General features: G+C 31.0%; 3 protein-coding genes across 4 annotated transcripts; 1 reads left to right on the top strand and 2 right to left on the bottom strand.

Moving 5' to 3' along the window:
• The first annotated feature begins 327 nt into the window (after positions 1 to 327).
• Positions 328 to 1,548, top strand: LOC108772826 (myeloma-overexpressed gene 2 protein homolog). The gene is made up of 3 exons (XM_018538459.1): positions 328 to 526; positions 779 to 848; positions 1,096 to 1,548. The coding sequence occupies exons 1-3, from the start codon at positions 458 to 460 to the stop codon at positions 1,131 to 1,133; spliced, it is 177 nt and encodes a 58-aa protein (XP_018393961.1). The 5' UTR covers positions 328 to 457; the 3' UTR covers positions 1,134 to 1,548.
• A 105-nt stretch (positions 1,549 to 1,653) lies between these two features.
• Dp (transcription factor Dp) lies at positions 1,654 to 7,965 on the bottom strand. Of its 2 annotated transcripts, XM_018538324.1 has the most exons (11): positions 7,609 to 7,965; positions 5,745 to 5,863; positions 5,450 to 5,516; positions 5,260 to 5,357; positions 4,951 to 5,159; positions 4,292 to 4,454; positions 3,331 to 3,692; positions 3,152 to 3,234; positions 2,947 to 3,030; positions 2,583 to 2,849; positions 1,654 to 2,337 (listed from the first exon to the last, which is right to left on the bottom strand). In XM_018538324.1, the coding sequence occupies exons 1-10, from the start codon at positions 7,655 to 7,657 to the stop codon at positions 2,617 to 2,619; spliced, it is 1,467 nt and encodes a 488-aa protein (XP_018393826.1). In that variant the 5' UTR covers positions 7,658 to 7,965; the 3' UTR covers positions 1,654 to 2,337; positions 2,583 to 2,616. The 2 variants fall into 2 exon arrangements, with proteins under 2 accessions (XP_018393826.1, XP_018393825.1); XM_018538323.1 differs by lacking the exon at positions 1,654 to 2,337 and having other exon boundaries at positions 2,470 to 2,849.
• Positions 7,966 to 11,018: 3,053 nt separating this feature from the next.
• park (E3 ubiquitin-protein ligase parkin) lies at positions 11,019 to 13,452 on the bottom strand. The gene is made up of 8 exons (XM_018538456.1): positions 13,195 to 13,452; positions 12,901 to 13,105; positions 12,448 to 12,811; positions 12,163 to 12,364; positions 11,927 to 12,079; positions 11,497 to 11,619; positions 11,334 to 11,418; positions 11,019 to 11,128 (listed from the first exon to the last, which is right to left on the bottom strand). Exons 1-8 carry the CDS (start codon positions 13,450 to 13,452, stop codon positions 11,019 to 11,021), a joined length of 1,500 nt encoding a protein of 499 aa, XP_018393958.1.
• Positions 13,453 to 17,002: the final 3,550 nt, after the last annotated feature.

Raw genomic sequence — 17,002 nt, 5'->3', positions numbered from 1 at the left:
ATAATATCTTTTACCCAGAGAACATTGAGATGTCTTATAAGATATCATAAAAGCGTGCTAAAATTCATAACACTTTTTAGAATATCAGAATGAAAACATGTTTAAGACGTCATTTTGCGTCGGTTTATGACATCCCAAAGACATTATCCTGATGATGTCTTAAGGACGTCTTTATGATTATCTACAAAAGATTTCATTTCGGATAAAATCCGAAAGACGTCTAGCTCCTTTCAAAATATCTTTTGGATCTCTTTCAGACATGCATGCGTTCTCTGGTTGCACGCGACAAATTACCTTGCATCGGTATCGCGTTACGTCACGTACGTGGATCATATGTTGATCACAACGCAGTTCATTGCGCGCGCACATGTTTGGTACTCGTCTTCGCGATTAGGAAACTAAATTCTCTCGTCGCGACAAAGAATCAAGTACATATAAGTAAATCAATTCATTTAACATGAAGCCAACGCTTGTGGCTGATGAAATGTTTCCCGAAGGAGCTGGACCGTATGTTGAATTAGAGGAGGTAATATTATGTATACACAGCTCTGATAAGGTTAGAAATATGTATGTGTCAATATTGTGCGACACGTTACATATTAAATCTCGTTTCGCACATGGTGCGTCAATTGTTCTTGTTTAACATTTGGTTAGCAATAAGGATAAACGATACAGTATGCCCATCATGCGTGAAACGGAACGCATCCTATGTAAACCCGTGGTACGATTTCTTTCGGTTGTAATTTTATGCAATGTTTTCACACGATATTAATTTCAGGTCGGAGGTAGTAGGTTATTAGTGGATCTTACAGCTAGTGAGAAAGCTGTCCATTCAGAATTTTTCAATGGTATATTAAATTATTTATTATAAATTTAGCCCCTCCAAATTCAGAGAAAATTAACCTTTTTCTAAAAACCTAAATATTTTTCAAAATGCAGTTTATTTAGAAGATTTCAATGGTATATTAAATATTATTTAATTTTAATATTTTTACATATTTCATAAAAAGATCATAAACATATTTTTTCGTGTAAACAATAATCCAAATTAACAGAATGTACGGTTAATTTATTGAAATAATTGCTTCTTTTTAGACTTTGATGATCTTTACGATGATGATGACTTGGAGTAAAGCAGAGTTTCTAGAAGTTAAACTACACGGTGCTTTTGTACAGATTGCAAGTAACTTAGCATTGAAGCAGAAGATTTTTTGTTCTCACAGATCCATGTAAAAACATGGGCACAGTGGAATCAATGGACATTGTATATCAGTTGCGTTCAACAGAAAATGGCATTTCATATTTTACGATTACCACTCAATGATCTATGATTTTTCTTGTCTCGCTGATGCTGCATATAACTTTTTCAGCACAATGCTGTCATCGTCAATATATATATATACATATATGATGTATTATTATTTTTGATACTTTGAATAAATATAAAAAAATAATACAATATTTATATATGTGTATGATAATATTAACTTAATACACTACGCTTTCATTATACTGAAAAGAATTAAATATTCAAGACAAAAAAAATTATGCGACAGTTTCAAATTTCTTTCTGTTGAACGCAACTATTAAATCTATAATATGTGTTTATATTTGTATATATAATAGATATGAAAAATGTTTCATTTTTGAAGTTTGCTGTAAAAAAATTACTGCAAACTCTTACATATAGTATTGTTATTCAATATGTATCCTTTCCTCTCAAAAGACTAACCACAAACTACAAACTTCATATTATAACATTATTACAATTTATTTGTATTTTTAATTCGAGTCAAATGTGCGCCTGCCTCTATCATACTTCATTTTACTGTTTACCACAGACAATTGTTATTATAAACGTGCCATAAGAAAATGAGTACTGGTCAATATATCTCGCGCGCGCGCGCACACATAATAAGATTATGATACTATAAGATTATCATTTATAATACATAGACGCACTAGTCATAAAACTTGCAAGTGCATGATAATGCACAACTAAAATATAGCACCCCATTCAGTCATTCAATTGTTTATTCTGATCGTTTCGTATGCGCGTGCATCGTACTATTTTATTACTTGATACAAAAAAAGAGCCACTTAGATTTGCCAATTCAATCAGTCCAATTAATTGTTACGTTTTCTCCTTGGCCCCAATCAACATATTTCCATTTTGACCATTCTTACTTCAACAGATTTACATTCCACTCACGATAATTATAAACTCTTATCCTTGTTCGATATATGTTAAAAACTGGCGACCGGGGTGAAGACGATATTGGCAACAACGACGATATTATTAATGTTGGCATATCGCTGATGATAGTGGCGAGTATCCTAAAATTCAGAAGCAAAGTCCCTTTAACTGTAACTTAACGCGGACTGATATTCTGAAGTTTTAAATACGTTTATTACTAAAATATATTAATGTGTCACTAATATGAAATAATAATTGCTACAGCTAAATATTGTATAATATTATATGGTACGAGGCACAACGTTTTTATATATACACACATGTAAAAAGTATATCATAAATGAACGGGAGGAGGGGAGAGGAGAGGGAGGGTAAACATACAAACCCTGAGTCTAGCCTTTGAAGAGTTATTCGGAGTGCTAGTTAACTTCAAGATCGCTGTCAGCCTGATCATCCTGGTCGCTTTCTTCTTCGTCGTCCTCTTCCTCAGAATAGTACTGAGATGGTGGCGATAAAGGATCTTCTGACAATGAAGTATGTGACGACGACGGTGGTCGAGAACCTTCCAATTTGATATCTAAATCCTCCATCGATGTACTTGGACCAGGAATAGTTACTGGAATAAACTTCTCTAAATCCCCTGATGCTAACTCTGCAATAATCGATCTTGTTAAACGAGCGAATTAAAATTTGAATATAAATACACGTGTTTATATATATAAATACTGTGTATAACAGAGAGCACGCACGTTCTACATATTTCTCGAGTGATTTTGGAACCATAAATTTTGCCTTTTGTAAATTTTCTTCAGTGCATTCCCCTTTTTCTAGTCCTAGAAAAATATTTTACATGTCAATTTATACATTCACAAAAATTTATAGCATATTTCAGCAAAATAAAAAAAAATAGTGATTAATTATAGCATTATAAAAAAATCGGTATTTTTTTTTTACCAAAAGCTAAACCCATCTGTTTTAGAACTTCGATATCGTCATGAATTTCAAACTTATCATTAAAATTAAACAGGTACTCGGTTCTGTAACAAAGAAAAAATCGGCTTAATATCTCTCTCCTTTAAAATTTATACGTAATATTTATCAATTATCTCATAATCTTTATTTATTTGACATACTTGTCATTTGAAATGCTGCAATCTATGACAGTCTTTTTACTGGTATTCACAATAAGGAATGGCAGCTGTATGGCAGAATTAGGTTTCGGTGCCCCACGGAGACTCTCGTTTAAACGATTACGTTCAACCAAGTTTTTAAAAGAAATATGAGAGAGGATTAATTGGTGTAATTGCTGCGTTTTAGCTTTGATTCTCTCAATTTTCTTCTTCTTATCTTTTTCTAATGCTACACATTCCTGTAATGAATTAGTGGGCAGGCCGAGCCACCTGATTTCCTTTTTCTCTTTGGAAATGATATTCATTGCCATTAACACGTTTAGAGCATCGTATACGCGTCTTCTAATATTTTTCTGATCGTATTGCTGAAAAGAAAGTAAAAACCATTCAATTAAATAATTAAATAATATGATTAACGATCAATTGAGCATATTTTAAAATAAGTTAATAATTAATATGTGGATCAAATTGTTTGCGGATCACATGTCTCCTTAAAACATTACGATCTTTTCTAATTATTGATGATTGCGACAAATATTACCGAAGTCTCGGTAATCAAATTGGTATGATATCCATCCCGAAAGTCGGAAATTCCAAGTTCGAATCTTAGCCAAAATAACATTTTTCGCGCAATAAGTTATTCAGTTTTTAGATTTTTATTAACAAATGACGATGAATATTCTTGTAAAAAATGCTTATCAACATCAAACATTATGAAATTGCTTGTTTAATTTAATAAGTAATATTATTATTCTGGTTTTACTCATAGATGCGTTTTAAGACCGAAAAAAAATTTTGGCGCGCAGTACGCAGAATCAGATATGTATACAAATTCACACAAGATATATTTAAATACTGCGATTCGATTCGACCGAGAATACAAGATTTCTCTTATTTAATTAAATTTATTCTTATCTAAATTCGTATCATATTATAACATGCAGATAAATTACAAGATAAATACCTGATCCGTCAAAGAATTTATATGAGCAGGATTAGTAAACTCGCCAACCAATTCATCCGCTACTTCATTATAAGAAGTAGTCCCTTTCTTTTTTACTTTTTCACAGACTTTCATTGAGAAATGTCTCAATCCTTTCCCAACCTTTTCTGCTTTTCTTCGCTTACTATAATAAAGAAATAAAAGATATAAATGGAATAGACCAATAATTAGATGTAGAGTATACATATAGCACAATTGTTTATATTAATTCCGCGACAAAATACTAATTGAGTTTTAGTTTATTTCAAGTAATATAACGTCAAATTATTTCATACTAATATACAGGGTTCGATCTTATTTAAAAAAAACAAAGTTATTTAAAAAATACATATTCTTACTAAAAGAGATTAAAGGATTATTTAAACTTTATTATTATAAGTTTTCCAAAACTTATTTTATAATTTCTATTTTAAATAAGTCGTATCAGTCAGCGGTCGGTCGGTATTTAAAATGATTTTATTTAAAATGTGTATTTTAAATTCTCTCTTTTCCTCCCTTAATTGTGAAAAGCTAAATCTGTCATTGTCCCGCCCCCCCCTTCCTCCTTCTCTCTCTCTCTCTCTCTCTCTGTGTGTGTGTGTGTGTGTGTGTATCCATGTATGATAGACTCATTGCATTACTCAGGCACAAAGTCGCCACTTTCTACATCCTGCCTTTTTCTAGATCCAGTATGATCTAATATTGGACTGATAAAAGTTTTCCCATTGGCGTCTTTAACAAGTTGTGAAGTATTAGACTGCTGCTGCTGCGGTTGTTGCTGCTGCTGCTGCTGTTGTTGTTGTTGCTGCTGTTGTTGTTGTTGAGATGCAATAGCTTGTTTTATATCGCTCTAAAATAAAATATTTGTATTTTAAAATGTTTACTGCAAAATTTTTTTATTTTCATATTGAATCGTTACTTATTCATATAAAATTACAAAATATATTCACCATTTGTGCAGAAGTTAGCTGTATGGTCTTGGTCATCATAGTTTCTCCACTTTTTGATGTCGCCATTTTAGTATTTTGTAAAGGTATTGTTACAAGTCCTATAGTTATATGATTAAATTAAAGACATTTCCAAATAGTAATATATTTATAATTATATAAAAAAAAATTTATTTAGAAAAAAAAATCATACTTTGACCAGGTGTAGATGGATTCTGCAAGCTAATAGTCCTAAGAACTGGTGTATTCGATGATAAAACCTAATGAGAACGATACATACATAATATTTATAAAAATCCAATTTTTAGTATTATCACACACACTGAGACAGATTGGAAATATTCTACATAATGAGTAATTTTTTAATTAAATTTGTTTATTTATAGAGCATTCCTTTTTCATAGTTGTATTAATACTATATAACCTTTATATATTAAACTAATAACTGCAATTGTGATAAACAAAATATATGAAATTAAAGCAAGTACCTGCGATTCTTGATTAGGAGCTTTAAACACTTTAAGGCCACCTGCATTTGTTGTGCTAACAATACCACTTAATGCTTTATTAGGTGTACTTTGCACTACTTTTATCACTTGTGGGTGTCCTGCAATAAATTTGATTTATCCATAATTACTTATAAATCTTCACTAGACAATATTAGACATTTTTTAAACGTTTTTTTTCAACAAAAAATTTAATTTAATAAAACTGATGCTTTATTAATTTCAATCCAAGATGTATAGTAAAAAAACAATAATAGGTTGAAAAAGGTACATAAGAGTCAGATAATAATTTAAAATGTATAAGAGGTTAAGAACTAAAATACATTAATGACACAGGATACAAAACAATTATATTGTGAATTAAATGATTAAAATGGTCTAAATCGAGCTAAATAGATTTTATAATAATTATTACATTTTAAAATTATTTACAAAAATAACAAAGTGTCGAAAATTTCGAAATTATTTAACATATAAATTAACTAACAAAATTAAATTTTTAATGTCGAAATTTTGAACTTTATTAATTATATTGTGTCTCTTCCTACCTATTATTGTTTTTTAAATATTAAGAGTCCTTTATTATTTATTATATGTATAGTACATATGTATATAGACAATTGTTTATAATTTTAAAATATTTAATTACAATTAAAAAAATACTTAAAAAAGAAATAAATTATTTTGTATTCTCATATTTATATTTTTAGTTGTAGAAATTTTTAATATTTTATATGTTCATATATATTTATATAAATATATAGAGTTTTATAGAACAAAATATATCACTGAAATTAATAAAACTAAATCATTTAATTATAATCGACAAACTAATATTGTTATGGGTACATTTATTATACAGATTTTTTGTTTTATCTAAAATAGGTCATATAACTCTATAAATGGAGATGTAACTCTTATATCCCTATATATCTTACAAATAAAGTAGATTACGTAAAATATCAGAATTTTTAATACTTATCTCAATAATGTTTAAGTAAATAATTAAAAATTGTCAATAAACATTACAAACAGTACACCTTAGAACAACGAGTAAGAGTATACTTTTTAAATCCAACAATCAACTATTTAATATTTGGAAGCTATTAATTGTTTAGAACATTCCATTCCTAATCTTTGCGTCTATTCTAAATATAAGAATAAGAATTAATCTTTATAACATTCTCCAGGAAACATAATAAAAGCTGTGTTGATTTTATGCAATCGTATGTATGTGTATGAAGAGATTTGAGAAAATCATATAATTCTTACAAGAGTAACAAAGTGCTTCATAAACAAGCTTGTCAGCACTGTATTTTATCAAATGGAATACGATGAAGGATAGAGACAATAAGCAAAAGAAAAACATGATACAGTCGAGAATAAATCGTCTATTTATCCGTAAACTGGACAGAATTTGCTGTTGCCACTGACAATTACCGACAATGTGAATGAACGTCTCTCATTTTAAATGAAGACTACAAATGGACATGGTAACAATATCGCAATGTAAAAGTGGAGAGAAGAAGGCGAAATTAAAGGAAACTATTTGGTCGGGACTAGGAAAGCTGCGATCGCGCGGACAAACCTGATCGAAGTCCGAGGAAGAAGGCTGAGCGCATAAACTCGCAACCGGGCGCGATGATCGAAAGGCGCAGAAACGCACAGGAAGGCCGAGATGGGCCAAGCAAGGCGGAGGGCGGACGAACGTCGTTCGGGCCGCGGACGAATTTTATTTCGACGTTCGCAGGAGAGAACGGAGGCGCGCGAAGGCAAAGAAAGTACAAGGAGGATCGCGCGTGTTGCCGACTGTGCGTGCGTTGGCGCGCACCGTAAATCCACTTACCATTAACGTCATGTATTAGGAAATTCATCGTTTTGTTTTGCTGTGTCATCTCCGACGTTATTGGGCCGTCGATCGGCTGAGTACGATAGCGCGAATGGGCCGTGCGAAAAAGGGAGATAAAAAGATCATAAGGGCTACACTCTGCTCGAATCGTCGGCTCGGCGTATCATCAAAATGGCGACCTCGCATATAAAAGCACTCGCGAGGGTGATTTGCGAGGTATCGCGCGTCGCGAGACTGTCACAGTTCGTCAGCCGTGGCAATTCGGCGTCTCCTTTATCGCGATCGACTGCGCATTATTGGAACGAGCCCGGAATATTCGCGCTCTACCTGCAGCCGCTTCGGCCCTGCAGCTTCCGCGTGCACACGGACTGGAAATGAGCTTGGCGGCACGACAAAGCTAAACAGCTGATTGGCCGGCCACCGGTCACATGGTCGCTCCGTTCCACGTTACGCGGCGCCTCTCTCGTGACGCGCGCGCCAATTTCTCCGCTTTCTATAACAATGAGGTAACCATTTCTTATTGGTTGTTTCAATCAGTTTCAATCAGCCATATGTAATAGCCAAAAAGCGCGAGTGTTAAAGATAATCTTTTAGATTAGCGTATGTACGCGTTTGACAAATAACATTGCAATAAAAGATAGCGCTGTTTTCTTTTGACGTAATTGGTATCAGTAAAAAAAAGTCTTTATGACAACATGTACAATATACTACTTGTCATTCGAAACCTTAATTCGAGCGACGCCAGCATAAAACCTTTTTGTATCAGACTTGAAATTGAAATTGGATTGGAATTTAACCAATCGAAGCAGTTTATTAAATTTGACATTGGTTTTCTTTCATCTGATTGGTTAAATTCCACAGTCCAATATTCTTCAGTTTGTTTGCGGCTTAAAGCTTTATTTCCACAATGCTTGGAATTATTCTGAGAATGTCTGAGAATGATTTTTCATGTCGCGGACATACAAGACTTTTTCACGATGTTCCTTCCAAGTGACACAGTACAACACAGTGATTATTTTATCCTTGTTTAACATTGGCGAACAACAAAAGATGTACCGATACTATGGCGACCGCCACCAGAGGTCCAACGGGGACTCGCGCCAATTCTCACACAAGCGTTCGAGACATACGAAATTCCTTCATATAGCATCTCGATCAAAAACTCCCCAGTCTAAGCAAGCTCCCACTACGATGTCTTACTGATGAGTTCAGACAGTTTCAGTAGGTGGAGGCCGGGACGAGACGCTCCCGCGATAAGCTCACGATGGCCCTCGCTGAAAACTTCTTCTAAGGGCCATACAATAACACTGTTGTTTGTTAGAAAGCTCTCCTTAATTTCAGCGATGCATTTAAATTTAAAAAATAATGTGCTAAAAATTCATACAGTATTATGCATTAAAATGATATTAATATAAATTTATTATATATTTACATGTATCGCTGAAATTAAGATAATTCAATAGAAAGTTATATTAGTTAGTATCAAGTTCTCACGATGTAAACTAGATTAATTATTCGAAAAGAACCTTTCTCTGTTTTACCAATCAACAGGTTTGAAATTTGCCCTGTCGACCTATATATATATATATATATAACATCGGGCTAATATTGTGTTGACAATTTTGGCAATTGAAAATTGAAAAGCATCCAGTAAAAGTTTCCGCTGAGAGAGAAAGATACATTTCTCACGTAGCAATGTAAGTATCTTTCTTATTGATGTATGTATGTATGTACGTATGTACGTACGTAGTACATACCATGGTGGAATTAGAAAGGTGAAGCATTCCGAAGGATGCGCAATAGTCAATAAAATAGTGGGAGGTTTAGCCAATCACATGTGAGCGGCAATACGTAAAAGGAATATGGCGGCTAACAGCTTGATTCACAAACTTGTTTTAAAATTCGCGGCTTGCAATGCCGCTCACGTCTGATTGGTTGAAGTATTCCAAGTTTCACCGCCCATGTCCTCCATTATGCGCAATGCTTCACCTTTCTAATTCCACCATGGTATACATACATACATACTTTCACTGCGCATGTCCAATAAGCAGCAACGAGCTTTAATGTAGGATTCATACTGCGCACGACATCCGACGGTACGATATCCAATAGCAGAGCTTGTTTTCTAAATGCAACAAAATATTGTTAGCTATATATCTAGAAAACAAGCTCTCCTATTGGATATCGGACGTCGTATGTCGGACGCAGTGTGAATCCTACATAAAGTCTAGTTGTCCACTGTAGCGAGTCAACTTGCAATTTTTTCCGTAAAAACTACATGTTTGATTGACTGTTGATTGGCTACGCTGATTGGTTCATGACACCTCAAAATTGAACTTAAGACGGTCTTGAATGTAAGAACTGACGAATACCGGCCTTACAGTGTTTTTCATTGGCAAGGCTAGTGCGCACTAAGTGCATATTAAGCGGCGTCTACAATGAGATTTAAAATTTAAGCTTTAAGCTTTAAACTGTAAGAAATTAATCAATCACAGTCGAATGTGTGGAAAATGATCAACTGTGATTGATCAATTTTTACGGCTTAAAGCTTAAATTTTACGTCTTTAAAATCTCATTCTAGACGTCGCTTTAAAGTCGTTATATACTACTATAATCTGATGTCAAAATGAGATATCTCAATTGATAAAATGCTTATTGTGTATTTTGTCAAATAACACAATATATATTATAATTTTTGAATGCACCCCAGAGTTTTAAGTCTTAAGCCATAAGAAATGGACGAATCATAATCGATTATTCTCCTCGAATTCGACTGTAATTGGTTAATTTCTTACAGTTTAAGGCTTAAAACACGTATTTAGATCCGGACTAATACGTGTTCTCTGGACGCATCTATATTGTTAAGTGTACAAATTAACGCATGCATACTAAAATTTGGTCACGGTCGAACCGGCTCAGTGTCGCTACTGGGCAGCCCTTATACAGAAACATAGTTTCCGATGGATTGAAATTTCTTATTCTTTCTATTGTGGTTGCATCCTAAAAATTTTAATCTATCAGAAATCATGTACTACTGCATAATACACTAGAATACACAATCTTTGAGCTTGAAGTTTTTATTCTTTATTGTTCATTTCTTTAATTATGCACATCCTCATAGAATCATTTCATCCTTATTTTTCTATTATTCTTCTATTTTATGCAAAAATGCGATGAATAAGACAAATTTCATTGATTTTTTGAGGTTTAGGAGACTAAACTGTATAATTATTTTTTAAATAGAGATTCCATGTATTTAAAAACTATATACTCTCTATGCAAATATTCGATAAACATTACTATACAATAACAAAAAAATGTTCTCAATATATGTTCATATATACAAAGCTTATGTTATTATATATTAAAATATACCAATTGATTTATATGATTTTCTTCCAAAATCCTTATCCAAACCAGTGATTACCCATACATTCTCTAGTCCATTCTGTTTGACATAGCCAACACCAATGATAGCCACATCCTGCTCTTGTGCATACCATATGCATACAACCTCCTGCAAAATATATTATTTATTATTTTTAAATATATAATACAAAAATATCTTTGTTCCCCTTGAAAAAGAAAATCTTGAAAATTAAATTATAGAATTCTATTTTGTATTGTATGTATTCCGTCATTATTAATTATTCTTTGAATAATTCCATCCAATAAAATTTATTTTTATATGTCAGTGAAAAAAGTTAATTTTGTAAATGTACCATCTCTTTCAGTAGGAGTTCTGCATTTAGGACAAGGTTTCGTAGATATCTGTATTGTTTGTTTGCTAGCTGTTTCCCATTTAGCCTATAAAATACGAATAATAAATAAATTTCTAGAAAATACCTATCTTGTTTTCTGATAGATGTATGAAATTTAACTAACTTCATTAGCTCTTATGGGATCTACCGAATAATTTCTAGAAGAAAAAACACTTGTGGATTCCGAAATTTGCGATTCACATTCTCCTATGTGATAACCTTGTAAACATATTCTGCAAAAAACATACTGCAAAAAAAATGATTAAATCAGATTTAAAGAATCACCCCGATACGTACTAATTTCAGCAAGATATCTGATTTATCACAGATGTTTACATGGTTAATAATAAAAAAAATAATAGCATTTTATTTACTGAAAATGTGAAATTATATTTTAATAAATTATACAATAATAAACCATAATTTAGTTTAATCCATGTAAAAAAATTATAATTAAAAAATACACTATTTGTACAATATAAAATACAAACAGTAAAAAAATGTATAAACAAATTTTTGAAAAAGAAAATATTAAGTGCAAAACTGTTACTTACACCACATCCACCGATGCATTGAATTTTCCGACATTCTACATCATCTTGTGTAGAAGATGGTATAATACCCATCCCACAGTTTGGTCGTGGACACAAAAGACCACCAGCACGTAGAACATGTTCTTCCGCACTAAATCTCTGATATCTTTCATACTGCATATTATTACATGCACATGTATTATGAAGATATGTCAAAAAAATTTAATTTAACAAATATATAAAGTTATACTATTGACCTGTTCCATGTTAAGGAGATGAAAATGATGAATTTGATGGATAAAAGAATTAGGACATCTAGCAGGGCAAGACAATGTATAATATCCCTCGGTAGTATCAAATTCAAATTGTCGCTCGTGTAAACGAACTATGCAATATTCACGAAAACAGTCAAGACAAGTCGCATGACCAGCCTCGCATGGAAATACCAGTATAGTATCTCTAGATATAGCAAAATATTCATGTTAGTTATTATCTTAAGCAAGTATTGTTAAGGTATCATATTTTCATATCACTAAGCATACCTGATATCTGTACAGGCTAGACACGGAATATTCCTCAAGTTTGGCTTAATCAGATAAAGAGGTACAGCTTCATCATTTTCTCCTAAACTAGGATGCTGGGCGCATTTAAAATAAAAACGAGCATAATTAATTTGATTATCTGTTTCGTCACTAAGCATACTTGAAGTTACAGGACAAAAATCATTTTCGCAATGTATAGATATTCTCTTTGGTTGCAACACATCTGGCCAACATTGGGGATCTCTATCAACAGTTACAGCACCACTACCACATCTTGCACATTTGACCCTTAATTTACCTGCGGTTACATCTTTACAGGGAGCCGAACAGTATACATAAAAATGTGCTCGACTTTCCTGCTGCTCTGTCAGTAACAATATGACGAATTAGTCATCCTTGTTTTTCATTGTTAATTCTTATAGAATTAATCATTTAAACTAATATCACTATTACCTTCTAAGGATACATTTTGTTGATCTGATTCATCTAAAGGTAAATCCATAAGTGTCTCGTTCATAGGTTTGCTACCACTGCCATTCAAATTGGATGTCTCTGATGTAGATTCCTCTATAAGACTTACACTCGTTTTTCTTTTAGTTGACATTTTATTGGGCGTTCGTACTGCATGTAAAATGCTCTGTTGTCCTAAATCACACTCCTGCAACGTTAAATATAAATGGATATTGTAATTAGATACACAAATAGAAAAATGTTTTTATATGCACGTGTACACAAACGAGATCTTACCTCTATTATTATTGAATCATGCAGTTCTTTACCTGCAAATATAATTTTAATATCTTCCGGCGCTATTCCCATCCGAGGCGCAACAATCTCCTTTAGATTTTTTATATCCCACTTGGGATCTAACTCAACGGACAGAGTATTGCCTGTATTCGTTTTAATGTATATGTTTAAAGAATTAGACATCTTCTGTTTGCCAAACCAAAGTAATCGCAACATTCCGAGGAACGTGCTTTTCACTAAATTAAACAAAAAACTCATAACTTTCATATGTTTCATGAGCGCGTTTCTGATGTAATCTGGCCACAGTTTTAAGAATTGATTCACAAATCAATTCTTCTCACTTCATTCACAACCTCCTTGAAGTGGACTCACATACTCCTTTAATGTATATACTGAACTCAACTGAACTTTTGAAATATATATATTATATACTTTACAAATTCTCTTTTTTGTTGATCTAAGGCTTGTTTACCAGCTGAACCAGGTACATATAAATGCAGTTATTTCAAAATCAATTCTTCTCTTATTTAAAGGCTCAGCATTTTGTAGCACGGAGTAATAACAAGGAGATCAAACTCGAGGATCAAATTATCAACAGTAGGCTCGAAACATACGGTTTAAAAGCGGCAAAAGAAAACTTCAGAGAAGCATACTGATCTTTTTTCTAATATTGTTGAAATTGAAATCGCTCGTATATATTATCGCCAATACATTATCCATTTTCGATTTGAGAACTACGTGGCTACATCTTATTTTCTGACTCTGTCGATAAAATCATACCACAGAGAATTTAAATTAAGCTGTATTCCAAAAAGGCCCAAATAATGTGTAAAAAGAGAAATTATAAATATTTACCGCAGTCACAGAAGTACCGACTTCTTCTCTAATATCTAGTATTCTAGTGAATCAGTCATATAACATATAAGACCTTTTTGCGAGATATCCAACATTACAATTAAGATGCTTTTGTACTAAATCGAAGTACATAAGAATATCATTTTAATAATCCAATATTATTCTGTTTAATTCTTTTATTATATAATATTAATTATATTGTGATTTGGAATTAGGTATATTTAGATTAGAATTAATAGATACAGATCTATATTTTAAATTTTGTTTAGTATAATTTATGTGTGTTTGACCAAAAAGAAATAACTTTTAATTACATTACATATCTACTTTTAATCAGTTTGGCGTCTCTTCTTCTGCTGGTATATATTATTATCAAAAGTTTTTAAGTATCGGTCATATATATAATTGCGTTTATGGTAAACTTTTCTTTCAGTGCAATAATCTATCTTTAATGTTTCTTTTATTTATATGAGTAATATATGATTAACACATTAATGCGAATTAATCAAATAAATAAAAAAAGTCGCCAAATACAGTCGGGATTAAAACTTTGTATTTGCTTAGTATTATTTTTATGTAAATTGTTAAACACATTCTCTCTAATTTTTCAAACTGCTGCACGTCTCGCGAAACAATCGAAACAATCGATCTTTACAATATTTCAAAATTGACGATTACTTTAAATAATTTAATTAATTTATGACATTATTAGATACAAAGAATAAAATATGTAGTGTATAAAAGTCTGCCAAGATTGTAATGTGTCATATTACGTGCATCAGAGATTAGTGGTCTATTATTCTGGTAATTAGATATTACCTCTTTTATATGTCTAACAATTAGATATAGTATATTCTAGTAATTAGATATTACCTCTTTTATGTCTAATAATTAGATATATAGTGTATTCTGGTAATTAGATACACTGAAAACCAGAATATCGGAATATATGTATAAATAGGAATGCGACTGCAGTAGCTCTAGAACTAGATATTTGATAATTACGAAATACGTAATTAATTTTGACCTTTTAAAATTTGATTGAAAAAACGTCGAAATTTTTTATATTGAGCAATTTTTAAATAAACGACTTTGAAAAGTTTTTTTTACATACGTAACAGAGTAATGGCTTTAATTTACACGTTTTGATGGATGAATTGCATCGTCAATATTGAGTATTAACATTTAAGGTTTATTCTTTGTTCCATTACTTATATTTACTTCCTTATTTTATAAAATCATTTGATATGATCTGTTTGCATATTTCTTCTTTTTTTTAAATATTTATCGGAATAACACAATCAAAAGTTTGATCTGATATGTAATTGTTCTAGTTGAAACAAATCTTTAATTTTTATAATTTATAACGTGCTCAGGAGGACCACAGGAAATTTTGGAATGTTTAATTGATATAAAGACGTTTATGATATTTTAATAATAAACCAGTTAATAAAATTTTTATTATCTGTGCATTTATACTCGCGCTGTATTCTCATTCACCTTGTTCGGTTCTAAATAGAGGAGGCAAATATACATCGATAAATATTATCATTTATTGACAAAACTGAATAAAAAAAATATCTACAAGAAAAAAAGATCAAATTACAAATTTAAAAGCACAATAAATATGTTTCGACCACACTTTTGTATAAATGACTCATATAAAATGACTTTTATAAAATCTAAATAATACTTAATAGAAAAAAAATGTAAGTACGAGCGAATAAATATGAACAAGCATGTCGAATGGTTAAAACGAATATATTGTCGACAAGATAATGTTTATTATCAAGAAAATGTTACACCGTTTTTTTTTTTTGAATGTAAGAAAGTGCAGAATTTTAAGTGCATATAATAATTGATCACTACTAAATTACAATTGTACAATTTGTGTATGTAAAAAATTGTACATACTTTTTACAATGATTATTTCGTCTACATAAGTGGAATAACTTATTTCATGAGCAACATTGTACGAATATTAATTATATATTTTTCTTCATTCCAATGTATTCGTAAAGATACATATGTCATGCCGCTTTAATATAATCGATTTCATTAAGAAGTATTACTTTTAGAGTATTACTTAAAATTTACGTAATAAGTAATATTAAAAGTATTACTTATACTTTTAAGTATTACTTAAGATTTCATAAAGAAGTATTACTTTTTAAGTTTGTAATAAAAGGATACGAGCATATGACCTGTTTCTTATACAAATTTCATTAATTCAACAATTTCGTTTCCATGTGACTTATTCTAAAATGACAGAATAGTTAAGACATTTATTTTTAAGTAGATACACATAAAATCATTTACAATGTATGCTTTGTTTTGTTTTAATACCATCATGCCTGAAATGAAATGGAAAACACTATGTGCGAGATTGTGATTAAACATTTATATGTATTTAATATATGTAAAAAAAATGCTTAGTACAAGATGTGAAATAATTTTCAATTATTTTATAATAATACTGTTAGAAAATACGAACAGTGTTATTATAAAACATTCTAAGTTAAGTTGTGATATAAAAATTGTAATATATAATGGATTTCAATAATTCTAAGTATTTAATATACTATTGTAAAAATAATATTATTCTATGCGTATTAATGCACACATTGAAGGCAAAAATGTTGGCAAAAAAAATTAGACGTAAGTTATTTTTAAATTTCAAGTTAACTGCAAAGCAAAAGGTTATTTTTAATACTATTATGAAATCAACATGTAGCTTACAATTAGTACCTCTCTATTATACTTCTTGATCTTTTAACATAAGAAAAAGTGTGACCATGGTAAATAATATAAAATACTATTGAGACAGATAAATTAATCGCCTTTCTCCTGATATATTTCCTGTTTATATTGAAACTTTAAATGTTCTCTAAATCAAGAGATTTATATATATATATATATATATATATATATATATATGAGGTAATAAACATTT

The sequence above is a fragment of the Cyphomyrmex costatus genome, unplaced genomic scaffold, assembly GCF_001594065.2.
Source record: "Cyphomyrmex costatus isolate MS0001 unplaced genomic scaffold, Ccosl1.0 scaffold193, whole genome shotgun sequence".
NCBI lineage: Eukaryota > Metazoa > Arthropoda > Insecta > Hymenoptera > Formicidae > Cyphomyrmex > Cyphomyrmex costatus.
This window is presented reverse-complemented; position numbering and strand designations above follow the sequence as displayed.

Excerpts from the sequence above, each read along its gene's own strand:
- LOC108772826 (XM_018538459.1), top strand. The coding sequence starts at position 458 with ATGAAGCCAACGCTTGTGGCTGATGAAATGTTTCCCGAAGGAGCTGGA. Across the intron at positions 527-778 it reads CGTATGTTGAATTAGAGGAG|GTCGGAGGTAGTAGGTTATT; the intron begins GTAATATTATGT and ends TATTAATTTCAG. Across the intron at positions 849-1,095 it reads CCATTCAGAATTTTTCAATG|ACTTTGATGATCTTTACGAT; the intron begins GTATATTAAATT and ends GCTTCTTTTTAG.
- Dp (XM_018538324.1), bottom strand. The coding sequence starts at position 7,657 with ATGACACAGCAAAACAAAACGATGAATTTCCTAATACATGACGTTAAT. Across the intron at positions 5,358-5,449 it reads TCCATCTACACCTGGTCAAA|GACTTGTAACAATACCTTTA; the intron begins GTATGATTTTTT and ends ATATAACTATAG. Across the intron at positions 5,160-5,259 it reads AGCTAACTTCTGCACAAATG|AGCGATATAAAACAAGCTAT; the intron begins GTGAATATATTT and ends ATTTTATTTTAG.
- park (XM_018538456.1), bottom strand. The coding sequence starts at position 13,452 with ATGAGTTTTTTGTTTAATTTAGTGAAAAGCACGTTCCTCGGAATGTTG. Across the intron at positions 12,365-12,447 it reads CTAGCCTGTACAGATATCAG|AGATACTATACTGGTATTTC; the intron begins GTATGCTTAGTG and ends TGCTATATCTAG. Across the intron at positions 12,080-12,162 it reads ATCTCCTTAACATGGAACAG|TATGAAAGATATCAGAGATT; the intron begins GTCAATAGTATA and ends AATAATATGCAG.